The 13,962-nt window shown below is 35.5% G+C and overlaps 1 protein-coding gene across 8 annotated transcripts in view; it reads right to left on the reverse strand.

The window, feature by feature from the left end:
- Positions 1-13,962, reverse strand: part of PTPN13 (protein tyrosine phosphatase non-receptor type 13) — a 224,768-nt gene that overhangs the window by 125,055 nt on the left and 85,751 nt on the right. For all 8 annotated transcript variants that reach the window (XM_006055370.4, XM_025289753.3, XM_006055369.4 and 5 more), the window contains exons 4-6: positions 12,571-12,636; positions 9,263-9,448; positions 4,001-4,088 (exon numbers count right to left, since the gene is read on the reverse strand). In XM_006055370.4, coding sequence (XP_006055432.2) covers positions 4,001-4,088; positions 9,263-9,448; positions 12,571-12,636 — 340 coding nt within the window. The remainder of the gene's footprint in view (positions 1-4,000; positions 4,089-9,262; positions 9,449-12,570; positions 12,637-13,962) is intronic.

A 13,962-nucleotide genomic window follows, 5' to 3' on the forward strand; every position in this document is an offset into this window, starting at 1 on the left:
TAAGAACTGGTACTGCCCCAAAGTAATACCACTGTCATACAAGAGTATTTCTTCTTTATGAGTTAATTTTTAAAAAGATTTATATTATTTAAGTTTATGCCACTATTAGCTTCTAACTTCTTCTGTCTGATAATGCCTATAAATTAGTATACTATATTAATTCTGTCCTTGAGATGTGGTTTTATAAATTTTTAAGGATAAATTAAAAAAGCCTTTGAGCATTATTACTATTGTGGTAAGCAATGACTAAGATGAACTGAGGAATCCTTCCATTATAGCTGATCCAACAAAGGCTATCGCAGGTGGCTCAGTGGTAAAAGAATCTACCTGCCGATGCAGGAGAGTCCAGAGGGTTCGATCCCTGGGTTGGGAAGATCCCCTGGAGTAGGAGATGGCAACTCCCTCTAGTATTCTTGCCTGGAAAATTCCACAGACAGAGGAGCCTGGCAGGCTACAGCCCATCGGGTCGCAAAGAGTTGGACCCGACTGAGCATGCACACACACAGTCCAAAAAAGGGCTACTGTTTCTTTAAATACAAGAACCTCTAATTCTACCCTAAATTAAAGGAACTCATTCAGGTTTATTCTGTGTGACAAACTGTAATTCCTTACAAAAATTCTCTTGAGTTTCGATATCGGGGACATTTTATTCTCCAATAAGCAGACAGGATTATTAGAGAATTAAAATCAATGGATAGGCCATTTAAAGATTTCTCTGTAAATTTTCTTAAGTTATTACAGTCAATTCTAGATTATCTGCATTCAACAGTCTATTAGTCATAATAATTCTAAAGCACTATTAGACAATTATACTAAGTTTTAATATTATAAAAACAAAATCATAAATAAAAGGCATTAATAATTTGGCTTAAAACTTATGATGTATTTGTTGTTATAGCTAAAATAGTGAACTATAGTTTACTTTTTATTTTGGATGCAACTTAATGTTTAAAATAAGTTATCTAAAAAAATAAGAGTCTCATATATTTATTTTTGGAACCATTAAAATTATATTATAGACATGTTATTATATCTTTCCCATACTCATGAGAAAATCAACTCAAAATCAACAAATATTTATTTAACATCTACAAAAAGTAATGTGCTTAATTTGGTAGATTTTCCTCATCTCTAGTATATACATGTCTAGAAAACTTAATTTTGTATATGGCTTTCAGAAACAGTGTGGCTCAGCTGGTAAAGAATCTGCCTGCAATGCGGGAGACCTGGGTTTGATCCCTGGGTTGGGAAGATCCCCTGGAGAAGGGAAAGACTACCCACTCCAGTATTCTGGCCTGGAGAAATCCATGGGGTCACAAAGAGTCAGACATGACTGAGTTATCTAAGATAAATAAATAACTGGCTATTTAAAGTATTGGGTTGGCCAAAAAGTTTGTTCAGGTTTTTCTGTAATGTGGAATAACCTGAATGAACATTTTGGCTAACCAAATACGTTATAAATAAAACAAATAGCCAGCAAAGACCTATTATACAGCACATGGAACTCTACTCAACACTCTCTAATCTAACCTAATGGGAATAACCTAAATGGGCAAAGAATTTGAAAAAGAATGGATACATGTATATGTATACCTTTAAATGACTTTGCTGTACATCTGAAACTAACATATTGCAAATCAACTATACTCCAATACGAAATAAAAATTTTAAAAACAGCTAACCAGAAAAAAAAAGTATATTGTAGAGTTGGTATAGATTCAGTTCAATCTCTATTGCTACTTCTAAAATATTATGTAATACTTCATGTCTGAAAAAATAAAACTGAATCATTGAAAGTAATATAAACTAAATTATGTTAACATTTGTTAGTTTTCAAAATTTGATAAACTAAATATGACAGAGTGATCTTTTTCTTTAGACTCAATAAATTTATAATGCATAGAGATAGAATGAGGGGTTTCATATTTATAGGAACATTTTTTATTCTTAAAGAAACTAAGCTTGTTTTAGTTAAAAAAAAAAACTATTTTTAAAAATTAATCATCAATAATATAGCATTAAAATTACTAAATCAACAAGTAACAACCAAGCATACAAACTTCAAATTTATAACATGGCCACTTTGAAGCAGGAGATGATAGGGAACTACATAAAGAGAAAGTACATAAAAGAGAAATAAGAAAGCAAGGAGCAGGAGAGAAAGGGAGGTAAGAGAAGAGAGAAGGAAGGAGTAAGAAATAGAAAGATAATAAATTAAAAAATCATTTCTTTTAAATCTAATGTTCATTTATCAAAGTATTCATCATGTCCCTTCAAAAAGGACTCGTTTATTTCCAAAACAGGGGACTAATTGAAAATTTGATGGACTAACAAAGTGCTGCTATTTTTAGCATCAAGGTTCACACTATATCTCAAATCCTCATGTCCTTTAAGACAAAAGAAAACAGACTTTTACCTATGAGAGGAAGGTGTGTCTATATATCTATACACACACACACATATATATTTGAGGAATATTTATTTTTATTTATTTATATAAATATTTATATTATATATATTTTATATATACATTTGAGGATGTGAGTATAGTAAGAAAACAGAAAAAGGGTTAAAAATACTTTTTAAATTTAAAATCTGCCTTCTTTTCTGACCCGTACATAAACTAATAATGTATGTATTAGAAACAGAAATTTATGCAACTCGAAGTACATTAATTATATTGATGATATGAAAGCTTGGTGCCTTTTCAGAAAAAAAAAAAATCCCTATTCACAATAAGTAAAACGAAAGCACCAAAACAGACATGTAACCGACAGCACTATGGCAGGATCACTCCGTTCAGTCCAGTCACTCAGTTGTGTCCGACTCTTTGCAACCCCATGGACTGCAGCACGCCAGGCCTCCCTGTCCATCACCAACTCCAATTAGAAACAATTTTATTGATTTTCTTGTCTTAAAGTAACCAGTACACTTGCTTAGGGCACATCTGTCCCTCTCAGACATGAGAGTTCTGAATTCTGCAAAATGCTTAGTCCAGAAAATCAAATGTCTGTTTTTGGTTTTCACAATGAGAGTTTCTCATAGGTTTCAATTAAGCTAGCTGAGTTCTGATGATCTAATTAAATAGTTAAACATCTTAATTTTTAATATGACTATATCAATTAGTATGTTATATTAGAATATATTTAAGCAATATTTATATTTACTTTACCCCAGCTCCCAGACTTAAGACAAAATATTTCACTCACAAAACATTTTTGTTAATGTTTAAATGACCATGATTATCAATATTTCTTGATGAGAAGTAAAGAGAAAAAAGATAATCAGCAAAAACAAAATTTCATTTTATAAATAAACCACGCTTGAAACTTAACACTGAAAAATAAACTTTCATGTAAAAAATTTATGTTTTCTACTTTTTCTTGTGTTTTGAATCTGATTTTGTATTCATTTCCTTAAAAAAATAAATTTAATAACTATGTAGACCCTATAATTATCTAATGCTATTGGCAAACAGCAAAACCACTCTTCATCAGTTTTTACTTACTAAGCATTGTATAACCTAAGTATTTGGTAACTGCAAGTCAACTCATTGGTCATGAAATCAATTTAGTGGGTTGAGATTAGCATTAAAAAAAAGAAAAATAGAAAATAATAGTATGCAACAAGAATAATGTTGTTTTCTGAAACTTTTGCTTTAGTAACATTTATGTTCATAAATTTATGTTTTATCATCCTTTAAAATGTATTTTTAATATAAAATATCACAATAAAGTAAATAAAGATATTATTGCTATAATAACAATATTGGGAAAGAAATGATATACTGTGGGTGTCCTGACTGTATTAACATTTTCTGCAAAATGATCAAGGATTTATATATTAATACATCCAGTGTTCCTACCTGTTCAATGCCTCCACTTTGCACACTTATGATTATGATCATAGTACCAGATTTCCAAGCTAGGTTAACTAAGATTTTGTAAAGGAAATAGTAACAAATTTAAAGTCTAAAAATTTTCTGTTAACACACTCTTACCTGTTGGTAATCCTTTTCCTCTCAATCGGTCTCGGATAGCCTGGCTTCGATCAGGCTTTTGCTCGCTGCTACGGGAAAGCTGATCCGTCTGTACACAGGTAATCAAAAGTCAAGTTTGACTAAAGAATCTCCCTTCTGTTCAAGGTAAGTGTCTACAGAATGACACCAGCTAGATAGTTTTTGGAAGCTGTAATATTTGAGTAAAAACACTGCACATATGCTATTGTTAATATATACTCCTTAGATAAGATTTATGTAGCTTAGTTCTGGCCAATTCATCTTCAGGAAATACAAGCCAAGAAACATCTATCAAAGCCTAATTTGCTAACTAGGGAACAAAGTTAGTTAAAATGAGTTCCATTTCAAAGCAATAAACTTGAAGTATTCTTCTTTCCCCAAACTACTTTCATCTCTCAAGTGTGATTAAAATTTTAAAACCAAATTAATTCTGGTATAATAAAGCTTTCTCCTGCTTGTAACTATGAATTGAGAGTGCTGATTTAAATTATTTTTGAAAATAATTTTCTAGATTTTGCCTGCCAGAAGTTACATTTGAAATACGCTTTAAACTAAATGGATATATTGAGGGATAACAATTCAATTTAAGTCAATGCTCTTTTGAGACTCTTTTAGAACTAAATGTTTAAGTAGTCTTAAACTTTTAACTTTTAACTTAAACTTTTAACCGAGGGTACCTGTTTAAAATAAAGCACGTCAAATTAGATCAAATTCCACATTACAAGGGGTGAAATGTTAAGACTACTACTGAGTTTATTCAGATGATCAATTAGAATAGAAACTTCAAGAAATAAATGTAAGAAGAGAGAATGGTAAAGAAAAATTACTTAACTCTGGCACCAAGAGCATGCAGACTTATCTGTTTACACACATTTAATACATTTTATTATTTCTCCATGAGTGGAACTTGTTTAAATATGAATTAAAAATCCATTTAAGGTAGTATATCGAAGGCATTATGCTTCCTACCTATAAGAAGACTTAAATGGAAATATTTCTGAAATGATGGTATTGTTTCAATTATATATTAGTTCACACTGTACTGTATTATCAGTAACAGAAGAGACAATATCCTGTATCATCTTTGGGTATTCCTGCATGAACACTACTATTAATAACAGTTGACATTTACTGAGCAATTACTGTAAGGCAGGTACCACCTTTAGGACTTTACATACTTAATGTTATTTAACTATCAAAAAAACCTCATGTGGTATATATTATTATTAACTTCACATTACAATAAAGGGAGAAATAGCAAATTTCTAAGGACCCTGAAGCAGCTCATCAATATTGAAATAATTATCTTTACAACTACTCACTAATATGGGTGGATGGTATGCACTATTACTACTACCTTACAGGTAAGTAAAACTGCATTCAAACATGTTATAAGATTAAATCAGTGGAAGAATGTTGACAAGTAAGCTGGCCTACTGACTTTTACTCTAGGCTAATTAATTTTAAGTGAATTAGGATTATGGACACTTGTAGTGAATTTCACACTGGATGAAACACTAAGTCTTTCTATCAGCTACTGGGGAGAATGATAGTCTCAGAGGGGCGTGCTCGCTAACAGCATGGGCTTCAGGGTCAGAGAGATCCAGATTCCGATTGTGTCTCTGTCATTTACCATGCATGTGGCCACGGCAAGTTATTTCATCTATTTGAACCTCAGTTTCATTCTCTCTAAGAGGAGGATGAAATTCTGTCTTATAACCTGGGGCTATTTTGGTGAATAAAGGTGAAAAAAACACATAAGTCATTCAGCACAAAACAAACTCAACATTTAAAAATGGTAGCTATGAGAGTTACTTCTGTCCGATTATATCCAGGAGACTCTCAAGAGCGAAGGATGGGGGGAGTGTTATTATTTCTACTTTGAAATCTGCCTCTGGAAAAGCGAGCTCTCTCCCTGTTGACTCCAACTGACCTTTCTATGCTTCTCTCCCACTAAAAAGTCCCACAGCACATCCTGTGTCAGACTTATCCCTGTTCCTTGAACATTCTGCTCTTTCCCGTCTCAGGGCACTGATCCAAGTTTACTTCCCTCTGCCTGGATTACCCTTTCTTTCTATCCAGTCTCTGGGATCTAGTTTAAAGCGCTCTTTTTCAACTCAGTCATTCCTTGTATCCTTTCCCCTCAAACTCTGATAGCTGTTAAATTCCTGACTGATTAATAGGAAACGGAAGTCACATAAGCTTTGTGAGTCTCAATTTCTTTAAGAAATATATAGGATGCCCCTGGGGGTCCAATGGATAGGAATCCACCTATCAATACAGGAGACATGGGTTCCATTCCTGGTCCGGGCAGATCCCACATGCTCCGGGGCGACTAAGCCCATGTGCCACAACCACTGAGCCTTCGTGCCTAGAGCCCGAGCTCCGCAACAAAGGAAGTCACCCCAGTGAGAAGCCCACGCAGCGCAACAAAGAGCGGCCCCCTACTGGCCCTAACTAGAAGAAAGCCCGCACAGCAACAAAGACCCAGCACAGGCAAAAAAAAAAAAAAAAATCTTCAAAATGTTTTTTTAAAAAACAAAGCCAAAATAGAAATAGGTAAATTATAAAGTGAAGGAGTTAGTACAGATCATTCCTCAGAGGGAGTTTTCACAAGAACATCAGTATTATGAGAAGATCTGTGAAAGAAGGCACAAATAAGTTTGGGAAATGTTTCACCTATGTGCCTTTCCCTCTTGAGGGTTAGTAATACAACCTAGTATATTAAAGGCTCTGAGAAGTTCTACAGTGAATTTACATTTAATATTCCTTAAAGAGTTCTCCCTCAACTCGAACACAGAGAAATTTTTTTTAAACAAAAATGTATTTCAAAATATGTAGGATAGTTTGGTCTGAATGGAGTGGTAGTCCCCAACCTCTAGGATCTAATGCCTGATGATCTGAGGTGGAGCTGATGCAATAATAATAGAAATAAAGTGCACAATAAATGTAGTGCAATTGAATCATCCCCAAACCACCACTCTCCCCACTGCCTGAGTCTGTGGAAAAACCTGTCTTCCACAAAATCTGGTGCCAAAAAGGCTGGGGACCTCTGGGATAGAGGGCTTTCCTAAGTTTTTAGTATCTTTATCTTTGTTTTGGAAAAAAAAAAGGTCACACAAGAAATACAAACAAATAAATCAGCCCTAGTCAAGAAGGGGAAATACACGGCCAAGAACCCTCTTCACTTAGCCTCTACTATCCCAATTCCTCTCACTACAGAATTGCAAAGGCTCCTTGGAGTCTACTTTATAAACCACTTGCCTAGAAGACTTTATGAACCTATCAACTAGCAAAGCATGTGGAATTTGGATATATCCTTGCCAGCCATACAACATCTTGGTTAAGGTTAGCAGAACTAAATCCCTAGGGATGAGAAATTAAGAGGAAGCCAGCAAGAACACTGTGCGACAGTGACAAGTCCATCCAAAGTCACATGAAAGAGAGGAACTCAAGGTACCATAACGTAAGGGGCAAGAGCAGATGAAGTTCAAATCTAGATCAAATACCAAAAATCAAAAGAAGGCTTCCCTGATGGCTCAGTGGTCAAGAATCCACCTGACAATGCAGGGGACATGGGTTTGATCCCTGATCCACATGCCGTGGAACAACTAAACCCCTGAGCCACAATTGCTGAGCCTGCACATGAGAGCCCGGGAGCTGCAACTACTGAAACCCACATGTCCGAGAGCCCATGCTCAGCAACAAGGGAAGCCATCGCGATGAGAAACCTGTGCACCACAATTAGAGAGTGGCCGCTGCTTGCCACAACTAGAAAAAAGCCTGCACAGCAACAAAGAGCCATCACAGCCAAAAATAAATATATAAATAAACAAAAATTATTGTAAAAAGAGAGAGAAAAGAATTTCCTTAAAAAACAACAACAAAGGATGGCCAATCTATGGCAAATAGGATAGAATACAGCTTGAGAAATACAATGGAGGGATTATTAGATATACAGACTGTTAGTCTTGGGATTCTTCATATCTAAGACAAGCGAGAAAATAAAGGTAGTCCCTGTTTTGGACTAATCTGGTAGGAATGCAAGCATGTATCCCCCTCACACACCAGAAGCCAATGTCCAATAAGGTGGGGAGGGTGTAGAAATCCTTAAGAGGTCCAGACTAAGTGGGCAAGAAAGAGGTCTCAAGAAATTGAAAATGCATGTAAATGACTCTAAAACCCATGCTGCATGCCCATATGGCTTTCACAGTAGATAGACTCACTCACTGAAAGCTCCATAGGAAAAAATGAAAGAAGAGAGGCAAGAAGACATTTTTAGCTTTAACATGCTGTGATTCTATACTACTTTCTAGAATAAAGTTCTAAAAAAAAGACTATTCAAAAAGACACATGTACCCTAGTGTTCACTGCAGCACTATTCACAATAGCCAGAACCTGGAAGCAAATTAGATGTCCATCAACAGATGAATGGTTAAAGAAGTTACGGTACATTATAGAATGGGATATTACTCAGCCATAAAAAGGAACAAACGTGAATCAGTTGAACTAGGGTGGATGAACCTATAGCTTGTTATACAGAGTGGAGAAAGACAGAAAGAGAAAAACAAATACTGTATATTAACATATGTATATAGAATCTGGAAAAACGGTGCTGATGAAACTATTTGCGGTACAGGAATAAAGGCACAGACGTAGAGAAAGGACTTATGGACACCACAGGGGAAGGACAGGGTGGGATCAATTGAGAGAGAGCACTGGCATTATATACACTACCATGTATAAAACAGATAGCTAGTATTATAGTTATATAACATAGGGAACCCAGCCTAGTGCTCTATGATGAACTAGACGGGTGGGATAGTTTAATGGGGTGTGTGGGAGGGAGGCTCAAGAGGGAAGGAATATGTATATGTACATATATATACATATTCCCTCCCTATAACTATATATGTGTGTATATATATATAGTTATGACTGATTTGTGCTATTGTACTACAGAGACCAATACAACACTGTAAAGCAATCATCCTCCAATTAAAAATTTTTTTTTATTTTAAAAAATTTAAAAAGACAAATTCTCATAAAATCTAGAAAACTAAATTATTGCAGTGGGCTTCTATTTTAAGTACTGTTTCAAATAAACAACTAACGTTTGAAAGAAATTCAGTCTCCTGTTCCTAGTCTTCATGGAGAAATGCTATCCATATTTAAAGAAAATCTTGTGAAATGCTACTGAAGTTTAAAGTATGACTAGATGCGCCAGCTGGAACTGTGGCTTACCCCAGAAAGACTTCCCAGAACCAGTTTTACCAACTGCTTCACATAGGAGAATGAAGGCGCACAATTGCTATTCCTGATGTGGGCACTGCAAGCATCCAGGACAGTCCGGACAGAGACCCGAGCATAAACCACATCCTCGCACATTCCAAGTAGTATGCTGTTGAGATGATCTCCAAGCTTGATAGGCTGAGGACAAAGAAGGAAAAGGTCACGTTGATCAGCGAGGGTAAATCGAACGAATGGGAGACAAATCATTTCCAGAGTCACAGGAACCATACCAAATAAATACACTTCAAATACCTGGAGGAAGTGAATTCCTTATGTAGTAGCATAAATGTTTGACTGCATTTTACCTTTTCATAACATAAAAACTGTATTAGCGGAGGATGGTTAACATATATCTCCTAAGAATAGGAGTTATTATTTAAAAAAACCTGGGTTTTTTTGGTATGCATAAGAAATGGAATGTTTTGATTAACCAAGGGTTTTGGTAAGCAGTTTATATATATGCATATACATGTATACGTGGAAAAGGCATTGGCACCCCACTCCAGTACTCTTGCCTGGAAAACCCCATGGATGGAGGAGCCTGGTAGGCTGCAGTCCATGGGGTCGCAAAGAGTCGGACACGACTGAAGTGACTTAGCAGCAGCAGCATACATGTATACATATATATAAACTGCTTATATACATATATATGGGCTTCCCTGGTGGCTTAGATGGTAAAGTGTCTGGCTACAATGTGGGAGACCCAAGTTTGATCTCTAGATTGGGAAGATCCTCTGGAGAAGGAAATGGCAACCCACTCCAGTACTCTTTCCTGGAAAATTCCATGGATGGAGGAGCCTGATAGACTACAGTCCATGGGGTCGTGAAGAGTCAGACACAAGGGCAACTTCACTTTCACTTCACTTATACATATACATAAACATTTCATTTCATACATATTTCATTTCACACACACACACACATACACACACACATACAAACATGTTTGTGCTCAGTGGCTCAGTCATGTCTGAACTCTGTGATCCTTTGGACTGTGGTCTACCAGGCTCCTCTGTCCACGGGATTTTCCAGGCAAGAATATTGGAGCGGTTGTCATTTCCTCCTCCAGGGGATCTTTCCGACCCAGGGACTGAACTAGCATCTCCTACCTCAGCAGGCAGATTCTTTATCACTGAGCCCCCTGGGAAAACCCACAAACACATATACACACACTATTTGGGGAGGAATAAACAATTTCCTAATATTTCATAAAAAGTAATAATAAATATAATTTTATACTCTCGTGATAACTTAGAAGAGATTTCAAATATCGCAATGACTCAAGGTCATTTTAATATAAGTTCTCGTTTTGCTGGTGAAACAGAAGCCAGAATGTGAAAATTTTTTTTAAATTAGTTGACATAATCTATAGAATATTATATCTAAATGTCCAAAGATCATACCAAGAAATGCAACATAAAACCACAAAGATAAGTCACTGCACACTCAGTGGCATGGTTAAAAATAAAAACACTGATGATACGAAGTAGTGGTGAGAAGAGCATTGCTGACTGGAATCTGAACTAGTACATCTGCTTTGGTTTTAACATATGCTTTCCCTGTAACCCTTTCTTTCTACTTTTCATCCATTATGGATATCATACGTCATCCTTTAGAGCTCAGCTTAGCAACAACTTCCTTTAATAAACCTATCCTAGCCCTCCAAGTCTAGTTAGAGGCTCCACATCTGGTTTTCCACGTGTGTGTGTCAGTTGCTCAGTCGCGTCCGACTCTTTGTGACCCAATGGACTGTAGCCCGCCAGGCTCCTCTGTCCATGGGATTCTCCAGGCAAGAATACTGGAGTGGGTAGCCATTCTCTTCTCCAGGGGATCTTCCCAAATCAGGGATGGAACCTGGGTCTCCTGTACTGCAGGAAATTTCATTCCCCTTAACATAGCATTTATCACATTGCATTGTAACTGGTTATTTGGTTGTCCATACCCATGACAAGACTCCACAGGCATGGGACATTATTTTCCTGGTGTCTGGGACAGTGTCTGTCATAAGGTATGTGCTTAATAAATACTTTTGAATTAACATTAAATATTTCTCCAAAACAATTAATGATATCTGATAGTAAAATAGAGGTAAAAGTTTATATATGCTTCCCTTCCAATTTATACATGATAGATACTGACTTTATTTTCAGTTACCAGAGAGAGAGAAGTGTTAAATTATAGGATATGATCACATTTTACATGTAAGTTAGGTTGTATAAAATATGACACTATTATTTCCAGTAATAATTTAACTTTCTTATTTATATTTATAGAATTGAAATGAGGAGAGAAAGTAAATACACAGTATTTTTCATGATATAAAATGAAAACCAAAAGAAGCTGAAGACTAGCATTCATCTTTCATGGACCTTACGATGTCTGAATTTTAGAATAAAAGCCTAAAATGCTTACTGCTTCTTAATTTGATTATAAAAGACACACCTAGTTATTTTTGTTTTGAGTTCTAAATGTCTAAATGTCTAAAATAAAACAATTCTATATGCCGTATCTTTGAGGAAATATACCTATTTTAAAAATTTGAATTCCATTTACTACGATGTATTGTGTCTTCAGGAAATCAGTTATTTTAGAAAACAAAGACCAGAAGCAGCCCAATGGTCATCAGAGCCTAAGACCCCAGAAAATATTACTTTACTATCTATGTCTGCTGCTGCAGGGGTCGTGAGGTATGATTTTGAAGTTATAAGAGAAAAAACTAACGAAGTAGAAACTCTGATATGTAGTTAGAGCTACTACTATTCCTATAGTTTTTGTATCAAAAAAGGCTATCACTTTCTAGTCAAGAATGAATCATCAAAGACATTTACAATTCCCCTTTATCAGTCACTAAATTAGAAGAAATAAAGGGGACTCCTATTTCTCTTGCTATAATTTTGAAGAGGCTACTGCATTTCACTGAGTTGTTGAAACACAGGTGTGTATTTGTGCTTGGTCACTCAGTTGTGTCCAACCCCATGGACTGTAGCCCGCCAGGCTCCACTGTCCATGGGGATTCTCCAGGCAAGGAAACTGAAGTGGGTGGCCATACCATCCTCTGATGACTTCTATATTTCTAAGAACATTCTCAGAAAAATAATTTCTTTAGTACTTTATTACTTCATTCTGAGAGAAGACATTATTAACGTGAACAACCAGTATAGAAACGCTGACGTGCCTGACACCACACTGTAGAACACCTCAATGCACAGAAGAGCTTCTTAAAAAGTACAATATTGTACACATGTGATGGCTTGACTTACTTGGCTCTGAGGCACTTCATGATCAGCTCCCCAGTACAATGTCATTCCGAGAGAATAAATATGGATCTAGGAATAGAATTAAAAAAAAAAAATCATTTTATGGTAAAAAGTTAATCTAGCAAGTACTATACATTCATCACTTTTTGCTCCAAAGAAAATGTAACACATGATTTGACAAAACCATCATTTCATATTTTGCATAAAAGAATGTGAGAGCTTATATAAAACAGAGAGTTAGTGGGAATTTGCTGTATGACGCAGGGAGCTCAAATCTGGTGCTCTGTGACAACCTCTAGGGGTGGGATGGGGTGGGAGGTGGCAGGGAGGTTCAAGAGAGAGGGGACTTATGGCTGATTCATGCTCATGTATGGCAGAAACCAACACAGTATTGCAAAGCAATTATCCTCCAATTAAAAATAAATAAATTTAAATTAAAAATGTATATGAGAGCTTAAAACAGAAAATAAGACTGTAAATGATCAGAACAGATTTTACTTTCCAACTCCTCAGTCTGTCTGCTATGAGTAATCATTTTTATCAGTCCTTTTTTTTTTTTAACTCTAAACTTTTTATTTTGTATTGAGGTTAACCAATTAACATGCTGTGATGGTTTCAGGTGAACAGCTAAGGGACTCAGCCATACCTTACATGTATCCATTCTCCCCCATTTCTTATTTAAAGTTTCTTTATGCAAACTCAAGAGAATATGAATAAAAACTCTGACTTTCCATTTCTTTTACAAAAGGTCAGAAATTTTAAAAAATTACTCAACACCTTGCAGTTTTAATATAACAAGACAGGTTATGAATGTTTAGAGATGGCACTGAATCTCTTTAGCTTTGAATCTCTTAACTCTTCACTGCTGCATAGAACTATATTTTGTGGTTACTGTATTGTTTACTTAACTGATCTGTCACTAATTGGCAATTAGAAATTTCCTAAACTTTTGCTATCATAAATAAAGTTTTAGTAAACAGTTTTGGAAATGTCTTTTTGTACATGCAAGTATTCCTTTTAAATTGACTCTCTTACATTATGAATAAAAGAGCAAATCATCTGTAGTTTTGATACATTTTTGTCTGATTTCCCCCCACAACGTTTTATCCTTTTGCATTTCTACAGCAACATATGAGACTTTTTTTCCACAAGCCTTATCCATAGAATGTGTTATGAAGCTGTTTGCTGAACTGAAAAGAGAAAAAAAATCTCATTACAGTTTGATTAGCACTTTTCTTACCAAGAATGGATGAGGTAGTAGCACATGGAAAAAAAAAGGTGGGTCAGAAAAGGTTCCTTTTTCATTGTTTGTTTGCTTCTTAAAGATTGGAAAAATGACAACATATTTTTATGCTGATAGTATGGATAGAACAGGGAAAACTGGAATTGCAGGAG

The sequence above is a fragment of the Bubalus bubalis genome, chromosome 7, assembly GCF_019923935.1.
Source record: "Bubalus bubalis isolate 160015118507 breed Murrah chromosome 7, NDDB_SH_1, whole genome shotgun sequence".
Taxonomy (NCBI): Eukaryota; Metazoa; Chordata; class Mammalia; order Artiodactyla; family Bovidae; genus Bubalus; species Bubalus bubalis.